The sequence below is a fragment of the Lepidochelys kempii genome, chromosome 2 (genome assembly GCF_965140285.1).
Source record: "Lepidochelys kempii isolate rLepKem1 chromosome 2, rLepKem1.hap1, whole genome shotgun sequence".
NCBI lineage: Eukaryota > Metazoa > Chordata > Testudines > Cheloniidae > Lepidochelys > Lepidochelys kempii.
The window spans coordinates 74,765,095-74,785,815 of NC_136381.1; the positions used below are offsets into that span (position 1 = coordinate 74,765,095).

Sequence of the window (20,721 nt, forward strand, 5' to 3'; positions counted from 1 at the left end):
TTTCAGGGTCCACATGAGACATAAGGGGTTATGATGGTCCATCATCTGAAATGTCTACAACTTCAGAGACTTCTGTTAGTACCACCAACAGTGCTGCAATTAAACATACATCAGACAATAAAATTACCTATATTAAAAAAGACTTTCTTCATAATCCAGTAAAATGAATGAATTTGTAATCAGGACCAGCAAATTCCATCAAGACTCCATAGACAAAAAGATTGCTTGGTTCATTTATGCAACCGAGTCTTTCTTTCATCTAGTTCAGAACAAACATTTCATTTATATGATTCAATCATTACAACCAGCATACACTCCTCCAGGCAGAGCAGACATTGCTGGAAGGCTGCTGGGTACAGCGTATGAGAAGGAAATTTGAACACTGAGAAAAAATTAATGAATTTTCCATCAATCTGAGTGTTGATGGGTGGAGCACGTACACTCTGATCCAGTAATATGTTCTTGTGTCACAACAAAAGGTGGGGTTTCTGTCTTACAGAAACAACTGATACGTCAGGAAATGCCCATACAGCAGACTGCTGAAGAGAAGTAGCAGTAAAAGCTATGACAAACTGCAAATAAATACTTAAGTATCAAGTGCATAGCTTTGTTACAGACAATGCTAAAAATGTAGCAAAGATGAGAAGAAATCTAGAAGAAGATAATCAAGAGAACCTGAAACTTGCAACATATGGGTGTAGTGCTCATTTGATGCATTTTTTAGCCAAAGATTTAAGTACAACTCCAGGAATAAAGGAAAATGGTGTTTAAATTGCAAAATACTTCTGTTACAACTGCTTTGCTTCAGCTTCATTGAAGAGAGCAGGAAACTAATTCTCTCCCAAAATGTACAATGGAATTCATTGGTTGACTGTTTTGAGCTGTTTATTAAGAACGGGCCTATCCTGATAACAATTTGCAAAGGAAAACATGACAGAACAGATGGAACTATCAATGTAGCCAAAGTAGTCAGCATTGGACTAAAGAGAAATGTGGAATATATGCTGAATATATTGAAACCTAGTTCCATAGCATTGGAAAAACTGCAGAAAGATTGCTGCTGTATTGCTGGTGCTGCTGAAATTTGGAAAGAATTGAAGAGACACTGAAGAAATACTCAACAAAACTGAATTCCAGGCAGTAAAGAGCGGCTAGATCAAACTCTAACTACACCAAATTTTCTTGCCAATATCCTCAACGCACCAGTCATGCCAACCATAATAAATTTCAGGAGTGGAAGTGAACTATTCAAGCAGTACGTGTTTGCTGATGATATTGCACCACTGAACTGGTGGAAGTCACTAAATAAGCACCTGGAACTAGAGTCTGTTGAAATGATAAATCAGCTTTCAATAGCTGTAACCTCTTCCACAGACACAGAAAGAATATTTTCTTCATTTGGACAAATTCATTCAAATCTGAGAAATCAACTGGGAGTTGAAAAAGCAGAAAACCTTTCTATCTCTTCCAGGCTATGAATAAAAATGAGATGGGAGGGGATGAGATCAACTAGTTTTAAAAGTTTGAAGGACAATCTAAGTAATTTAGGAGATTGTCTCATTTTCAAGAGACTTAGGCAAGTGGGAGCTTAAGTTACAGTCACATTCACTTAAGCATATTTGAACATTTTCCAGTCTGACTTTAAATATACAGATAATCCCTCTGTTTATTTAATACATCAAATTTAGTTGATAAATATGAAACATGTTTTGATAGGAAATGTTTATATATCCAAAATGTCTAAGATTTTGTTTAATAAAAATAAATTTTATATGCTGTTTTGTGCGTTTAAATTCCAGTTAACATCCTAGCATAGCTTGACACAAACCATGATCAAAAATTATCTAGTAAACAAGCAGTGTTGTTCATCATTTTCTAACATACTAAAAATGTATAATTTAAGAATCTGAAAACACTAAGCTATATAAATTGCTTAAATAAATGTATATAATTATAGTGTACCATCCTAGATATCAAAAAGATGTACCAAATCTAGTATAAAAAGTCTCTATTTAGTTGTAAATCAACATGTTTTAATGGTTGAACCAACCAATGAGAATGCAACTTTCTTTAGAAAACTGAAGTAGAAATGGGAAAGTTGATTAAAATCAGTTATTTAAATCAAGACTTTTCACTTGGTGATTTAAATAATGATTTATATTGCCTTGATTTAATCAATACACCCTGGTTGAAACTATCAGTATCAGTGGTGGGCAACCTGCAGCCCGTCAAGTTAGCAAGCAAGCCACTGGCGAACTGCAAGACAGTTTTTTTACGTTGACCATCCTCAGGCTCGGCACACCTGCAGCTCCCAGGGGCCGCAGTTCGCCATTCCCGGCCAATGGGAGCTGCGGGAAGCCACGCGGGCTGCAGGTTGCTCACCACTGATCAATATACTATGATATTTTCCCCCAAATCTCATTTCCCCCAACCACATTGGTCTCTGGTGGAGCTCCTGCAGTTTAAAAATTATTAGACCGTGTAAGAGAACACACAAACTAAAAAGAACCAGCTGCAGTTTGTCAGACGATCCCTCTTTTAGATCGTGCTAGTTGCCTGAATACCCAAGAACAGAATTACCAGTGGCCGTTCAGACACACCCCTTTTATCTTGAAGGGCTAGCAAAGTTGTGTCCTAGTTCACCTTAAGCTAAGAGAAAGGTGGATGTACTGTTTAACAGAATTTGTCCTCCTTTAATGGAATATTTTAAGGTCAAGTCCTAAAGTACACTCCCATCAGACACATGGTGACACTAGTGAGTTCAATCCCCACCATAAACACTGTAAACAACAAACAAGCAATTTAGTTGAAGACAAATGCATCATGCAACAAACACTTCAACATGCCTATAACCTATAGGCATACTCTGATATGTAAATTAAGTTGCACACTGTAAATATGTATTTATTAAATGCTTGGACTGTCAATCTGCTTACAGGGTCATGTGACAAAACAGGTTCACTCTGTAGGCCTTCCCCCCGCCCCCAACATTAACCAATGTGCAATAAGATGACATGGGTCACATGACACTTGGATTTAACAGATGTGGCTGTGATCTTTATTGAACTTCCTTAAGGGTAAGAGTTTAAAAAGATAAACAAAAGAAACAGTATTTTTCAATTCACCTCATACAAATCCACTCAGTCCTACTTCTTGTTCAGCCAATCGCTAAGACAAACAAGTTAAGTTTTCATTTACAGGAGATAATGAAACCCTCTTATTATTCACAATGTCACCTTAAAGTGAGAACAGGCATTCTCATGGCACTGTTGTAGCCGGCAATGCAAGATATTTACATGCGAGATATACTAAGCATTCATATGCTCCTTCATATTTCAACTTGTAGGCTCTAAAGTTTTACATAGCTGCACTCAAAATGAAAACAAAGTAATTCTGCATTTGTAAGTTGCACTTTCACGATAAAGAGACTGCACAACAGTATTTGTAAGAGGTGAACTGAAAAATACAATTTCTTTTACCTTTTTTACAGTGCAAATATTTGTAATCAAAAACAATAATATAAAGTGAGCACTGTACACTTGGTATCATGTTGTAATTGCAATCAATATATTTGAAAATGTAGAAAAACATCCCAAAATATTTAGAATAAATTTATATTGGCATTTTATTATTAACAGTGAGATTAAAATGGCAATTAATCATGACCTTTTTATTCTCATGACTAATTACGATTAAAGAAAATCATCATAAAGTCTGATGTCATCAGATCATCCATTGCCATGAAAAGCCACTACTTAATTATTATGTAGAAACCCTATACTCTCCTCCCCTTTCTATTGCCTTATGAACTTGTGGTCATTTCTGTATAGTGATACTGTAAAAGACATGTTTCCCTATAATTTGCACACTACGATCCTGCTGGATGAAATTAGGTAACAACACATTTCAGGAACAAAAACACCAGTCTGGCACAGCACAAGCTGTCAAAAAAACAACCTTGTGGCACATTTACAAAAAGGTATTTCTAATGTCATTTTTTTCTTACCATCCCGAATAGACTATAGCTATACCAGCAAGTCCTTTGTAGTGTAGACTAGCCCTTAAATGCCTTGTTCTGAATCCATTTAATTTCTACCATATTCTAACATTGTATTCTTTGGCAGGAAATGGTGGAAGTGGTATCGGAAAGGCAGACCCTGCCCTACATAAAGGAGTATTAGCTAAAATGGATACTAATCCATGGCATGTGACCTAGAGACCACAGAAAGGGCACAGAAAGAAGCTACATTACTTTCAAAGGAGTGTTTGGGCCTTTATTTAAAGATCCATGCTAGACAGTGAGTAGTGCCAGGCAGTAATGCACAAAGATGTTTAACAGCTGCGCCATTTTGATTTTTGGGATGAAGAAATATGGCAACTGAGAATAGTCTGTTTTCAGATTCTGATTCAGAATCTGCATGCACCTTGTGTAATATTTGGTAAGACATTCACAATTTTTAATATTGACAACTGGGCAAAAAAGTGTTACAACAGGGCCCAATGCAAATCATTCAAATTTAGTGCAATTAAGTGAGTTAATCTCATAACCCTCTCTGTGTTCAACAAGATTCCAACAGAGTTCTGTTATTTCTGAGCTGATGCTGTAGTTTCAGTATGACACATCCCTTTTATTTAACCTATTTTAATTTCACAGCCTCCATGTTTCCAACTCTCACAAATTATATTCTTTCTGTAAATGAAACTCCCCAAGAGGCCTCTCTCTCACTGGAGATGTATACTCCACCTCCACACAGCAAGCCATTACTCAGGATTTCTATAATGGTTTTAATGATAAGCTACCCTTTATAAGCTACTGAATACTGTAACAAATATTTTAATGGGATATATATTGTTTTAATGCGTCTCAATCAGGCAGCTATCGCACTAGTTCCACAGGGATTAGCCTTAAAGGTTTTCCTCTTCATAATAATGTATAAATCTACCTGAGGCATATTTTTATTTTTTAGAACACAGTACTGTACTAACAGCCCTTCTGAGAATCCACACTCTGCATTCCAGAGTGACAAACAATAATTTGCATTCAAGTGCATCTCTGACTAAACGCAGCTTTTTAGGTTGCAGACTTGCACTGTATGAAAAAAAGCCCTGCTGTATGAGGAATGCTCATTTTACATACTTCTAATTATATATCTTCTCTGAAATGTCACTTGTCCACAGCCCTTCGGACTGACCATGTCCTAGAGCTTTGCCAAGAAATGCAATACTGAAAAATGAGTATCTAAAGAGCAGCTGAAATTACACTCACAGTACCTGCCCACACCACAATATAAAAAGAACACACAACAAGAGCACATACACATTCTTAATTGATGTTCTGCATCTCCGTGAAGCAAAATGATGGGCTATTCCTTTCTTCAGCAGTACTACTAGTGCAGGAGCCTGGTTATGCAGACAAAAACATTGGATAACATTTTTTCATTTGAGAAACAGTTTCTTGGTCAATTCCACTGATTTTTAAAATATTATTCTACCGCACTCTTAAAACCCCCTCATTTACACAAGATCATTATAATAATCTTTCCCTTCCTTTGCTATTCACATATGTCCCAGATTCATAACATGTGATTCTTTTCTGACAAGGCAGTAGGTGAGAATTGCCCCACTGATTTCAAATGAGTTAACTGGTGTAAAACTAGCATAAATAGGAGACAGATCTGGCCCACAGCCTGCATGGGACATTCCTCCCCCAGCAGCTCAGTTTGGCACAGTTATAGGTTTTCCTATGAAAGCTACATCCTTAAGCCTCCCTTCACTGATTAATGTTTACATTTCCTCTTGATGAGCCAATCCTTTTTGGACAGCGTGACAGAGAAACAGATTTAACTGAATTATGATTCAGTTAGTTTGTTTACAGCTATCATGAAAAGAAAATGAAATCAAATTGGTCAAGCCAGACCTTTAAAATACATATATGATTTTACCAGATGGTCCTAGCCTTCCCTGTGATTTGGTGTGCACTAAGTGTTAGTCCACAAAACTTACTCTTCAGCAACACTTCAGTAATAAAGAGCTTCACAACCAGAATATTGCATGCAAATAGTAGATCCTCATTTTGAATTACGTTGTATTCATTTTAGTATTAACAAGATCACCAATTAATGGGATTGACAATATGTGATAAAACCACTCATTTTCTATTACAAAACTGCCAAGAGGGCTGGTTGGAAAGTCTGCAGGGAGTAAAAAGCTGACACATGCTAATCTGCTTCCTTACCAAGCCTGAGCTATGCCTTCCTTAGAGTGGGAGGATGAGTGCAGGAATTTTTCTCCAACAATTGTTACACATTTCAAAAATTCACTTGCATTTTGGAGTGAATAAGTGCTACAAATATAGCACTACACTATGTTAGTTTTCATTCCCTATCCTCCAACCCACCGTATACATGGGAAAGGTTACTGCCTGATCTAACTTCATTCACTGCCTCACATCTTACCATGAGCACGGGCATGTACCTGGCATGGTTCCCAACCTTCCCCAACACCTGCTCTTTCTCCAGCGAGAGGGAGACCATGGTGTGCACTTATATAGGGTGCACCATACTGCAGCCTGTCTTCCCATTCCTCCAGAATCTCCTCCTGAGGTACTGGCTGCCCTTTCCCCCCACACCTCCTGACCCAAGCACACACTGTCTGCGGCCCCACAAAGTCATAAGACCTCCTCGTCAGCCTGCTCCTGGCACTGGCCAAGATGGCCATCCATCATACCAGGAGGAAGAAGCTGGAAGGTGGGTGCTCTGACTGTGGGACCTACTTTTGGTCCCTCCTTAAGTCACATATCCAGGCAGAGTTCCTCTGGGAAGCGTCCATTGCCTCCCCGGACACCTCCGAGGAGCAGTGGACGCTGTCTGGGGTTCTCTACTCGGTGTCCTCCTGTGAATCCCTGACTTTATCCCTCTGACCTTCACTTCCATCCCTGTTTTCTCATTTGCTGTTCCCCAGATTTAGCTGATGCCTGGGTTTGGTGGCTCCGGGGGGGGGGGGGGGAATGGAGCTTTAGCAATGGCCAGGCTGACATCTACCAATCCCCAGTGCCTCAATGGGTCCATTACGCTTCACAGAACCTAGGCCTGCATAGAAGGTTCTGTTCTTATAGTCTAGTCCAAATGTGACAAGGCAGTTAGACCTCACTCACTCCACCCACATAGCAAAGGACAGTTAAGGTTTCTACCTTGCTCCTATCAATTTACTTAATACCTTTCTTCCTGTGGGCAAAAACCATGCAAGTCCCCACACCGATGTCCCCCAAACTACCCAACCTGTTTTCCATATAAATTCTGTTAAGACATTTTTCACTGTCAGCTGCAGTGGCAGCAGGAAACACTAACCTCACCAGCAGGAAAGTACCTAGCAACAAGGTCTTCCCACAAGAGGACAAGGCTGGGGCGAAGCCAAAAAGATTATTCCTAAAGGATACATCAGGTTAAATTTTCTAATATCTTAAGTCTACTCTCTTTTTGCAAGCACCCACACAACACTGGGGTGGTGACCATATTAATAAGCAGCTCAACAAGCTGTACCTTTAAAATAAAGCTCACCTAGCCACAGGATGCTTCATAGACCCACAAACGCAGCATATATTTCAATTCTATCCAAAGCACTTCAGTCAGAGAGAACCGGCCTGAAGGCTGAGAAGAGGATGGTATGTTGGAAAAAGTTTTAGTTTCACTTCCTTACATGACCTAATGCTAGACTGTCTTGCAAGTCATAAAGAGGTTCTCTTCAACAAGAATCTAAGTTATAATCAGAATAGGATCCTCAACAATTTCAGGCTGAGGAATATTTACATTTTGAAATGTCAGTGCAATGCTATTGCGCAAATGAGATCAGCCCCTTGCCCTACAGATCAGCTGTAGTGTTTGAGTACACTCAGAACATTTGTTTTGCCAAAACAAGTTCTCTTTAAGTAGAGCTCCACGGTGTGCCACTATAGCCCATTTTGAAAGCAGGATCTCTCAAATGGGCTATATCCATTGAAATTAGGGTGACCAGACAGCAAATGTGAAAAATCGGGACGGGGGTAGGGGGGTAATAGGAGCCTATATAAGAAAAAGATCCCAAAATCAGGACTGTCCCTATAAAATCGGGACATCTGGTCACCCTAATTGAAACAGTGTCTCCAATTTATCCCAGAATCAGAATCTGCTCACTCCAGTTTTTAAGAAGCAGAAAATAGCCTTTTTAAAAATTAAAAAAAAAACAATAGGCTCTGTGAAGGGGAACTGGGATGAGATAGGAATCCAACCTGTATGAGAAGAAGAGAAAGAACATCTATTGTCCAACCTACAGGTACTAGGCAAGAGGTAAGGAAAGATTCTTGCACCACTCATACAAGTGACACTGGAGACTAACTGCATCCTTTAAGTCACCATTTAATACACACAGGACATAATCATGGGTATTACCTTACCGCGGTGGTAGTATTTTACTTCAGACGCTTTGACATGCAAGAGGGGTTATCAAACAGAGTCCATATCTTTTGGAATGGAGCCAAACATATAGGATATGATTTTCAAAAGCACTCAGCACTGATCTAAATCTGTTCCCACTGAAGTCAAAGCTAAGACTCCCATCAACTGCAATGGGAGCAAACAGATCAACACTGAGCACTTTTGAAAGTCTAACCTTTATATATAATAGCACTTGTCATGGGTAGCATTTGAAATTTTCAGAGACTGAAGGATGTGGGTCTGAACTGCAGTCTGTGAGCCTTACTTATCCAACCCCATAAAATGAGAGTACTTGTCTATTTAGTATCTTCTCCCATAATTCCTTGCAACAAGACTGAGCCCTATTCTACTCATTTCATCCATGTGAATAGTCTTATTTAAAGTCATTTGAACTATTTGCTCGAGTGCGGCAGGCAGGAGTTTGTGTTCTGTCTAACCAAACTAAGGTAATGCAATAAATCCTTCTTAAATACTTAAATACAATTATTTTGTACCAAAAAGTAAATTCCACTGCTCTAGACATACTGAGGGAATAGATTAACTCAAAGAGTAAAATATCAGTGGATGAAACTAGTTTAACAATACAGAGAAACCCTCGAGACATATAATGCAGGTTTTCTTAAGGATGAATGATTCATGGTCCAAAATTCTCAAGTAGAAAATTTGTCCAGGACTTAATACAAGGGAAACAAAAGATGTGAAGGACGATTCTAGACTTCTGGGTCCTAAAACAGTTAACATTCTACTGTTAATTTAACTCTATCTTCTATAGGCCAAAGAAATTACCATCTAAAAATCCCTATACCAACTGAAACTCTAGACATATCCTGTTAAACATTATAGTTTTTGTAATCAGCGGATGAGAACACCATCACTTCTGTTCCACATTCGTTATTATGCACAGAAAAGCTATACATCAGCAGTGTAAATACCAGTTTCTCCTTAAGAAGAGAGAAGAGGACACTTACAGTAGGCAAATATTTATAACTAAACAAAGATATTGTGTCAGAAAATATATAATCTGTACTCAAGCTGTATGTACAAGCAAAAAGCCTGAAAGAGTCCTAAAAAGTTTAAACACTCATTCTTAAAAGCTTAGGGTAGTGAAGTAAGTGATATGGCTAGTGGACAAAAGGCCAATTAATAAATCTGATTTCCCAACTGCATGTGGATAAAACAGAATTAGGAGTGGTATCCAAAGAAAGAGGGTGTAAGACTCCACTATTTCAGTGAATTAAAAATTTTACTTCAGATTTGTAATATGAAACTTGAAAAATACTTTAAATATTTGTGTGTGGCTGGTGAACTGATTGAATTGCCTAGATTGTGGCATAGGGTGCTGTGGCCAGGTGCCTGTTTAAAAATGTCCCCACCCAGCCCTGTCATTCCTGATTTGCTGCTTTACTGATTTACTTATATTTACCTAGGGCAGAGAATTATAATTATAAGCAAATATGGGGCTATTCTCTGGTGGGAGCCAAGATCCATTCTTGGCCATCAAAATTTATTACACCTTAGTGCCAAACCAAATTTACAGCCAAGCCTCCTGACTGAGATGTATCAAACGAACACCCTCTTGTCCTTCCTTTCCACCCCAGAAATATAATTTTAATAAACTAATATAAATTTAATATTTACAATTATTTACTGTAAGATGCAACATGATCTTATGGATTGAGCACAGAGTTGGAAGCCAGGAACTGCTTCAGCATTTGAATAGTAGTTCTGCTATTGACTCTCTAGGTAACCTACTGCAAGCCACTTAACACTCTGTATACATGTTCCCATATCTGTAAAATGGGGATATCTACCTCACAAGGATGTTGAAGACTATTACATGGGTTAGTGGATAAAGCACTGTATTGGGACTCAGGAGATCCGGGTTCTATTATTTGCTCTGCTCCTGGAATGCTGGATGACCTCGGCCAAGTCACTTTGTCTCAGTTTCTGCATCTGCAAAATGGAGAGGGTACTCCCTTCCTTTGAAAAGTACATTTAGATTTACACATGAAAAACACTGTACAAGAGTTAAATAATGCCTAACAATATTAAATATTATAAAAGCACTAATTTTTCACTAGATTAACAAATATACTTTTGTTTATTATGACCAACAACCATTTCCTTTGTTTAAAATAAGATGTGTTTACATAAAAGCATCTAAGGTATATTATGGAGGATAACTTGAGATGGTGTTGAACATTGTAGGAGAGAGATACAGTATTTGCTTTTCATGAAAACATAGTAGGCACAGTCTAACTTGGCCAAACTAGATTGAGAGCAGAATGTTTTTTGTTTGGTTGGTTTTTTTTACATAAGATTTGCCCAACAATTGACTTCTACTTCATGTTTTAGGATTTTTTTAAGAGTAAAATTAATGCATATTTCTAAATATAGATGGAACCAACTAACTATCAGAGTCACGCCAGCTTGGAGTGTGATTTTATGAGATGTTTGTTCTGGTCGGTATTTGAATATGAAAGCTACAAGGAAAATGCAAAATGCTACACAAGAAATTGGACAGAAGTTTATACAAGGTGCATTTCCCCCATCTCAAATTCAACTGAACTAATAGTCCAGCATGATCTTAATGGGTGTGATGCTGCCTTTCAGACGAAACATAATTTACTTGTGTATAAGGACTTTCATCCTACTAGAACTCAGGGTACTTCAGAGCCCTAAACCAACTGAGTCTTTAAAGATTTCATGGCAGCTTCAGCAAAATTAAGAATGTGATCTCGTGTCATGATAAAATCCCAATTTAGCTATTTATCTAAATATTTCCTGTAAGTTTCAGTTAAGTAGTGTTGACTTATATAGCAGTTTTCATCTGTAGGTCTCAGAACACTTTATGAAAGTATCATTATCCCTATTTGATAGATAGGAAAACTGGCACACAGACAGGTGACTTGTCCCACATCACAAGGCAAGTTGTTAGCAGAGCCAAGAACAGATTCCAGATCTCCTGAATCCCAGTCCAGTGCTTATTCACAAAATAAAGTTGCCATTCAAGCTTGCATTATTCATTTAACTATCCTAAAATGATGTATAATGATAGTGTTGACAGGTAATGTGCTACATTCCATTCTCACAGGTGGGTGAATTGATAAAGAGGATTTAAAACATCTTGAGGCCTGGATAGTCTCTGGGTAAAAGGCTAAATGTAAGCAATTTTCATGTAAAGTATTATTCAATTGATACATTAATTTCCACCGTAATGTTTCCAGTAGTCTTACTACAGCAATTTTTCAAAAATTCTATTTTTGGGCATAGTCTTGTTGATGTGAATATCATTCCAACATGCATTATTGTCAGGCCAGAAATTGATTATTTTGTAGGTAGGTGCAGAAGTACTAAATGTAAACAGTGATTCCTCTCTGGTGCAACAGTGCAATGGGAGGATCTTATTGACCAAGGGGTTTCAACAAACACTGAAGACAGTGCTGTCTTTTGTAAGTCAAACTGGAGTGCCTAACATTAAACTTACTTCTATCAAAAGATTTTGTTACCAGAATACAGCTCAACTGCAAAGATGCAGCAGAATGCTTCCATTTAGCCATGTGGTAAAAGTCCAGCTTTCCTCTCAAACAAAACTATGCTACATGGCAGGAATTTAAATCTACAAAATGAGAGCTTCAGTCTTCCTGCCAGTAGGAATGATTCTTTACAAAAGGTGAAAAACCTATTGGAAGTTTAATAATGCTGCTTTAAAACTAAGCCCAATGAACTCTATCAACATAAAGGAAATGCCTGTAGAGACCTGAAGGCTTCTGGGAAGCAATAAGATTCTAATAAAGTGCAGGCTAAATTTGTGTGTGGCATTCATGGTAGAGTAAGCACTTGGATTCCACAAGTATGTCACCTCACCACATTCATTTGAGTGCTAAGCCATGAGCTTTTGGGGGAACTGTATGGATTCAGCCAAGATTTACTTACAAGGTTAATATCGTCATAACTGAGTTATTAGGGCCCAGTTATTCCTAATAGAAAATAAAGTAAAATACTCTGATTTTCTTTGGCTAATTTAGCAAAACACTCAGGTTTATTTTGATCCAGTTCTATGTACAATCAGATAGTATACATTATCTGAATATTTAGCTAACGTTTTAAGGACAGTATCATTTCCTGTTGCTGGTTTGAGAATATGAGCTTTGAAAGATGTGTGTGCTCAGAAAAGGCACAGCTTGCTGTCATCAAGGCAGCATTTAAAATAACTGCATCTTAACTTTAGAGGAGATACCACTGATCACATTATCACGCTTCAAGTCTACAGCTCAGAGCACATAAAACTAGTTGTATTCAAGGCTATATTGTTATCCTTATCAAAAAGGCAAACAATTTTAATTAGCTTATCTACTGGACCATATTGTCAGATATGTTAATGTAAAACGGTGCCAACAATACATGCCAAACCATTAATCAAAAATGCTTACAACTGTGACAAAGAACACACCATCCTCAAACCATACAGTCAAAAATGTAACGCAACTGCCTCCCAATTGGAAAGAAGGGCTGAGTTCCCTGCCACACACCAGAATCAAAGAAAAGGCACGGGGATACGCAGTGTCTTCTAGAAACGGCTGTAGTCCACCTGGTCGCTAATAAACCCTCGGTTTCGAGGAGGAAATGTTAGTGAATGTGTGACACCGTGACCTCTGCTGTCAAGCCTTCTACCAATCAGGGAGCAGAATTCTTACAAAGCTCCATCAATCTGGCGCTTTAACATCATCATCGACTGCAGTTTAATCTGGAGGATTCCATTTTTCCTGCACGCACCAGGGCAGGCAGGCACAAGCCGTTTTGACTCCATCCCTTCGTCTTAGCTTTCACGCGCAGATGCCCAGCGACCCCGGCACAGCCAGAAATTCGGCGCTGCAGCCCAGCTCCCTTTGGGCGACCCCACAGATCTCTCTCGCTTGCATTTTTTATCAACACGCAAGGAAGGAGGGGTCTGTGGGGCGGGCGGGGGAGAGCCCCTACAGGCAGCAAATCTACTCACAAAATGTTTTCCAGCTGGACAATACAAACGCTATTTCCAACAGCCAGGCTTCCAGGCAGGCGAGGCAGGACCCCGGCTAATAGGTCCCAGCTTATTTTTAACACGCCGCGGAGAGCACGGCGTTTTGTTATGCAATCCCCCTGCCTGTCCCTTTGCTGCAGTGCCCGCGGCAGCCCCCACCCCAATCACGCAGGCAGCCGCACCCGGGCGATCCCCGCAAGCCCGCAAGCCAGCGCGGGTTACCTGTAGGAACGCTCCCCGCGCACCGTGTGCTTCCTGAAGGGGATGATGGTGCCGTTATCCTGCAGGATGTCGTTGTTGTTCTCGCCATTTGGGGACAGCGTCTGGGTAGGTCCCGGCATTGGCGCGCGCTCCCACCCCCACACGGCTGGCTGCCTGGCTCGCGCGCGGAAGGTCGGCGGAGAGGCTGCGCCGGGGCTGCTCTGCTGCTTTGCCACAGCGGCTGCCTGCTCGCGCTCGCGCTCCCCTGCCCACCTCCCTCCCTGCTGACGTCAAACCGCCCGGAGCAGCACCCTGGTCACGTGACACGGTCCCCCCCCTCCCTCACCATAGCAACCAGCTAACTCATCAGATCTCCGCGGTTCGCACCAGGGCTCCGGCGTGGCCGCGCCAGTGCCGCCCGAGAGGCGCAAGGGAGGCGGGGATGGGGGCGGCCTACATCTGGCTCGCAGCGCGCCAGCGCCCCCGACAACAGCCTCGCCGCCTTCCTCCAACCGTTTCCTTTCGCTCCCCGGCGCGCCGTGCAGCTGTGTACACAAAGCGCCCGGCCCGGGCGCGGGGCGGCCCCGCAACCGCCTCAGGGCCGGCGCGTCCCCACCCACCCGGCCCCTTGCAGGTCGGCTCCGGCCCGGGAGCCGGCGGGCTGCACGCGGGGCCGCCCCCAGGGCTTGCGGAGTCACGGTGAGGCGGAAACGCTGGAGCCAGCCCGAGCCGCGTGCAGCGGCGGGGTTTTACCTATTAAAGGGACCTTCTACCAGGCGGCGGCGGCGGCTGCCCACAGCCCCGGAGAACACACTGCAGGGAGCCGCCGTGCCTGGGGGGGAGGAAGGGGGCGAGCTGGGATGACGACCCCCCCCCCCCCCGCGGGTCTTTTCCACCGTAGCTTTAACTTTGCCCCCCGCGAAAAGCCCGATTCTTCTCCGCTGATTGGTGGAGAAGGGGGGCATGGCAAAAAGCCATTTTCACGGCGCAGCGCTGCAACACGTCCTTCGAGCCTGCTTCATGGGACTAGGGGAGGCACTTGAGCGTTTGGACCTGCATTTATGAGGGAGCAAAACAAGCGGTTGTGAAAGATCATAATCCACCGTCATCTCTCCCCAGTAATACGCAGCTATTTTTGGTCTCAAACTTCCGGAATTCGCATGGAAGCCTCACAATGGTCGCATACAATGCCCGGCTGGTCGTGATAAAATCCAAACATGAAAAGAGAGCGCGCACTCGCTCACACGCCCACCTTATTTTGCCCCGGTATTTTTCCTATCTTAATGTGCATGCAATATTTGATCCCCCGTAATGCACATATTTCCTCTTACTTCTCCTCATTTAAAACGGTGCAGCTTTTGAGGAGTGGGGTGTTTTTGTTTGTTTTTAAATAGAGAGTAGATCTGACCCTTACTGGAAAGGGGCTGAATTTAAATGTACATTATTATGTAATCGTATATCAGAATTGAGCTCCAGCCTATGAAGTATTATAAAGGTCTAAATTTAACACCTTCCCAGTACCCAGACCTGTAATTGCTTTCCTTCTCCTCTCTGCTACTCGGACTGGATTTCCGTATGAGACCCTAATCCACTATTGTGTGTCCTCGAGCTTCATCTGAGACTATGCTTAAATGAACATTTTAATCTTCATTTTTAAGTTTCCAAATTTCTTTCAATTTCAGTATGTACTAAAACCATTTGATGGCTTTCCTTTTTAAAAAAATCTTGTTGGGGGAGGGTGCAAAAGGGGAAATAGTGCCAATATACGGTGAGAGACTACTGAATAACTAGCATTGCTAACAGAATTAGCAGTTATGTTAATGGCCATGTTAAGTACCTCTTCCTTCCCTTCTCTTCCACCCCACAATTTAGAAACAGTTCCCTATCCCCCCAGGCTTTTTTGCCCCTTAAACCACTCTGCATATCCACAGATAGTTAAAGCCTCCCTGCATATTTTCACATATTTAAAGTAGCAAGGAAAATTATCTTTGACTTTAAATACTGTAAAAAGAAAAGGAGGACTTGTGGCACCTTGTTAGTCTCTAAGGTGCCACAAGTCCTCCTTTTCTTTTTGCGAATACAGACTAACACGGCTGTTACTCTGAAACCTTTAAATACTGTGTATTTTTAACAAGATAATATTATTAATTTATATACAAGTGGATTAAAAGCTTAATTGGGCACCCACCATTATGAGAGGTTGAACCACAATAGTTCCCAGATATGTTAACCAAAATCAAACCATGTAAATGACAGGTTTCAGAGTAACAGCCGTGTTAGTCTGTATTCGCAAAAAGAAAAGGAGTACTTGTGGCACCTTAGAGACTAACCAATTTATTAGAGCATAAGCTTTCGTGAGCTACAGCTCACTTCATCAGATGCATATCGTGGAAACTGCAGCAGACTTTATATATACACAGAGAATATGACCCAACGCAAAAAGAAAAGGAGGTATTGGTTCATATTCTCTGTGTATATATAAAGTCTGCTGCAGTTTCCACGATATGCATCTGATGATGAGGTGAGGCCTCATCTGGAGTACTGTGTCCAGTTTTGGGCCCCACACTTCAAGAAGGATGTGGATAAATTGGAGAGAGTCCAGCGAAGGGCAACAAAAATGATTAGGGGACTGGAACACATGAGTTATGAGGAGAGGCTGAGGGAGCTGGGATTGTTTAGCCTGCAGAAGAGAAGAATGAGGGGGGATTTGATAGCTGCTTTCAACTACCTGAAAGGGGGTTCCAAAGAGGATGGCTCTAGACTGTTCTCAATGGTAGCAGATGACAGAACGAGGAGTAATGGTCTCAAGTTGCAGTGGGGGAGGTTTAGATTGGATATTAGGAAAAACTTTTTCACTAAGAGGGTGGTGAAACACTGGAATGCGTTACCTAGGGAGGTGGTAGAATCTCCTTCCTTAGAGGTTTTTAAGGTCAGGCTTGACAAAGCCCTGGCTGGGATGATTTAACTGGGAATTGGTCCTGCTTTGAGCAGGGGGTTGGACTAGATGACCTTCTGGGGTCCCTTCCAACCCTGATATTCTATGATTCTATGAAGTGAGCTGTAGCTCACGAAAGCTTATGCTCTAATAAATTGGTTAGTCTCTAAGGTGCCACAAGTACTCCTTTTCTTCTTCCATTTAAATGAGTTTCTCTGGCTGTTCTCTGAAACCCACATAAGCAAAAGTGTGCATTGAACTGTGTGGGAGGAAAGTCTCTTAATTAGGTCTATGGAAACTCAAGGCTGGGAGTTGGAAAATAATAATGAGTAATTGGGCAGATGCCTCATGATATTTTTGGCTTCAAAATTAAAAAAAACACTTAAATTCACCCTTTTAAAATCAAGGGTTTGATCAAGTGGAAATCATGAGATATTTATAAGTGATTAGATCTCAGTGACAAGATTTAATAAAAACCTCACAGCTTTCTCAGCTATCATAAAGACAGACTCTGACCAGATTTATATTTTCTGACAGGGTTAGCAATTTCCTCTCCCCTCTCTGAAAGTAAAATTCATGCACTGATTAAAATATAGTCCATTTGTGACCTTTCAGATGGATTTGATGCTTAGGAAAAAGTTACCTTAGTTTATGGAGTTGCACTTATTGTATAAGTGAGGTTTTTTAAAAAAAATCCAAAGAAGTTCAAGTATAACTAATTTGGCAGGAGCTCAACCACAGAACAAAACAACCTACTGTGCTGCAGGGAAGCCTAACGCAAGTCATGGTGGTGAGTTTTGTAATATAGGCATCTATCTCTGAGGAACTCAGCTGAGACCACCAACCCCTTGCAGGCCACTGAACTGACAGATGGGAACTTTCACTACTGATCCACACTGGATTTGAACTGGAAACAAAGGTGGAAGACTTTTCAATTACCAATCCAAGGATATGCCCAGTTACTTTATGTCCCCACACTTGATTGAAGAATACCCCCATTGTTAAATTGGTAATGGACTTGAAATAACAAGGGAAAGACAACAGATTCATAGTTAGCATTGTAACATTTGTCTGAGCCTTTTTTTAAGAACAAATAAATGCTGCTAAACAGCTTACAGGTGCCTTAGAAGTACATGAGATAATGCAGATGCAAAAGCTGCTATATAGTGATAGACAATATAAAAATAATCTGTAGCAGGTCTTTGGCTGCCAGACATTCCTATCTGATCCGTCAAACCAGAAAGCAGTAAAACATTCAGCCACCTCTAACTTGTAAAAACATTTTTATTTCTTCACCAACAGCAAAGAACAGAGGCTGCTTTACTGAGGTCACCAAAATAGCTTAAAACATGCACTGACAAAGCTACAGCACAGGGAAGAGCAGATGAAGACAACATTACAGCATTATTTCTCTCTCTTAAATGTGTTCACATTAGGATTCCAGTTCAATTCAATTGGCTAGAGAGATCTAGTTTCCCTTTGCAGGCTGTGCCAGGTCTGGACAGGACTAGAGTTTTTCATTTGTTTACAGAACAGTGTTTCTACATCTTATCTAATGCAATTGGGGAAATATGGGGGGAGCAATATGCATGACCGTCCTTCTGCCTGGCTGGCTGAGTCTCCATTTGGAAACATTGCATGTGCTACAAATATAACTAATTTTGTAGGTACAGCAAGCAAACCACTAAAAGTACAGTAAATCATCCTGTAGGTTTCTTCTTCCCACATTCATAGTTCTCTGCAAAAAATTCCCTAGATCTAGAACCAGTGACAGGGAACAAAGCCAGTAAGCCATAGGAGTTATGAAATGGCTGTATATCCTTGGTGATTTTATAGCTTTCACATTTGGTAAACACACAAACAGAAATGCAGCTTTAAGAATGTAGGTCAAGTAAAAAATCCTACATTTCTATCATCACCAACACAGCTGGAGCTAGAGGTACTGCTGCACTGCCTGGCTTGAAGTGGATTCCATTATATATATAGGGTTTACAGTTTGGTTCAATAGCTCTCAGCACCACCACTATAAAAATTGTTCCAGCACCCTGATCACCAATGAATATCAAAAGGCACTTTTAATTAAAATGAAAATCTGGTGCCATTTCCACTAATTAAGCAAAGCAAAAAGAACCTGGAAATCCTGATTAATGCTCAAGCTTTTCCTTCTACCACCACCCCCATGTACTGCATTCTTGGAGATTCCCTTCCATGTCCCTCTTAACTCCTGCCACAAGGGACAACAACATTACTTCCAAGTAAAGATTGGGATGCGAGTCCAATCATACTACATTTTAGCCAGCCAGCAAGTCACTAAAGCCAATACAAGTCTCTTGTCAGCATTCTACATTCTTACCAATGCCAGCATGGGGACTGAGTGCATGAATGGTAATTGAAACCCAGCTCTCCTGCCTAGCAGCAAAGAGCACCACAACCAAGACTTAATGTTTTTCAAAACACTATTTGCTTCTTTCTACTCAGAACTTTCAGCTCCGTTCTAGTTAGCGCTCTGTGTCTCATTACTACTATCAAAAGCCCACAGTATGGATGGGTAAACAACACAACCAAACAAAAAAAAAACCCCAAAACAAAAAACCACAGTGATATAAAGCCCTTTAAAAATAAACACTTTTCGTTTTAGAAATACCTCAAACATACTCTAATCAAGACTTTAGGCCATCTTTTATTATAAGAAAACCAAGGCCAGGCCTGCACAAGAAACTTGCCAGTGTAGCAATGTTGGCTACAGCGTGATTTTTTGGCAACATGTTATACTGACTGAGCCCTGGTGTAGATGAAGTTATACTGGCAAAAAAGTACTTTTGCCGATATAGCTTAAGTGAGGAACTATAAACTATGCAGGTAGCAGCACTTTTGCGCTTCATCTTCACTAGGAGAGGTTGCCAGTGTAGCTATACCAGCAAAAAACTTTCCTAGAGTAGACCTGGCTTAACATCCTCTGTTTATCAACAGATTGCTAGCACATCCCTCAGCCTGCACCGCTTCCCGCAGCCCCCATTGGCCTGGAGTGGCAAACCGCAGCCAGTGGGAGCCACAATCAGCTGAACCTGCAGACGCAGCAGATAAACAAACTGGCCCGGCGCGCCAGGGGCTTTCCCTGAACAAGCAGCAGCCCTAGTCTGAGAATCACTGCTGTACCATATCCTCCCTAGTTGTCTCTTTTCCAAGCTAAGTCCCAGTTTTATTAATCTCTCCTCATACGGAAGCCGTTCTATTCCCCTAATCATAGAATATCAGGGTTGGAAGGGACCTCAGGAGGTCATCTAGTCCAATCCCCCTGCTCAAAGCAGGGCCAATCCCCAATTTTTGCCCCGTATCCCTAAATGGTCGCCTCAAGGATTGAGCTCCTAACCCTGGGTTTAGCAGGCCAAAGCTCAAACCACTGAGCTATCCCTCCCCACCCCCCCATTTTTGTTGCCCACTTCTGAACCTTTCCCAATTCCAATATATCTTTTTTGAGATGGGGCAACCATATCGGCACACAGTATTCAAGATGTGGGCGTACCATGGATTTCTATGGAGGCAATATGATATGATATTTTCTGTCTTATCCTTTCTTAATGATTCCCAACATTCTGTTCACTTTTTTGACTGCTGCTCCACATTGAGTATGTTTTCAGAGAACTATCCACAATGACTCCAAGATCTCTTTTTTGAGTGGTAACAGTTAATTTAGACCCCAACATTTTATATGTATAGTTGGAATTATGTTTTCCAGTGTACATTACTTTGCATTTATCAACACTGAATTTCATCTGCCATTTTGTTGCCCAGTCACTCAGTTTCATGAGATTCCTTTGTAGCTCTTTGCAGTCTGCTTGGGACTTAACTATCTTGAGTAGTTTTGTATCATCTGCAAATTTTGCCACCTCACTGTTTACCCCTTTTTCTACATCATTTATGAATATGTTGAATAAGACTGGTCCCAGTACAGACCCCTGAGGGATACCACTATTTACCTTTCTCCACTGTGAAAACTGACCATTTATTCCTACCCTTTGTTTCCTATCTTAACCTGTTACCGATCCATGAGAGAATCTTTCCTCTTATCCCATGACAGCTTTGCTTAAGAGCCTTTG

The 20,721-nt window shown here is 41.0% G+C and overlaps 1 protein-coding gene across 4 annotated transcripts in view; it reads right to left on the minus strand.

Annotated features, from left to right (window-relative positions):
* Positions 1-20,721, minus strand: part of MAPRE2 (microtubule associated protein RP/EB family member 2) — a 171,062-nt gene that overhangs the window by 82,540 nt on the left and 67,801 nt on the right. Inside the window, exon 1 of one of the 4 annotated variants that reach the window (XM_073331255.2) lies at positions 14,443-14,532. The exons of 1 other annotated variant lie outside the window; for it this stretch is intronic. Coding sequence is in view for 1 of the 3 variants with exons in the window: in XM_073331252.2 (XP_073187353.1) it covers positions 13,711-13,829 (119 nt within the window). In the remaining 2 variants the exon portion in view is untranslated. Of the gene's footprint in view, positions 1-13,710; positions 13,983-14,035; positions 14,315-14,442; positions 14,533-20,721 lie in introns of those variants that run through there. 2 more of the 4 variants (XM_073331253.2, XM_073331252.2) reach the window with 2 other exon arrangements.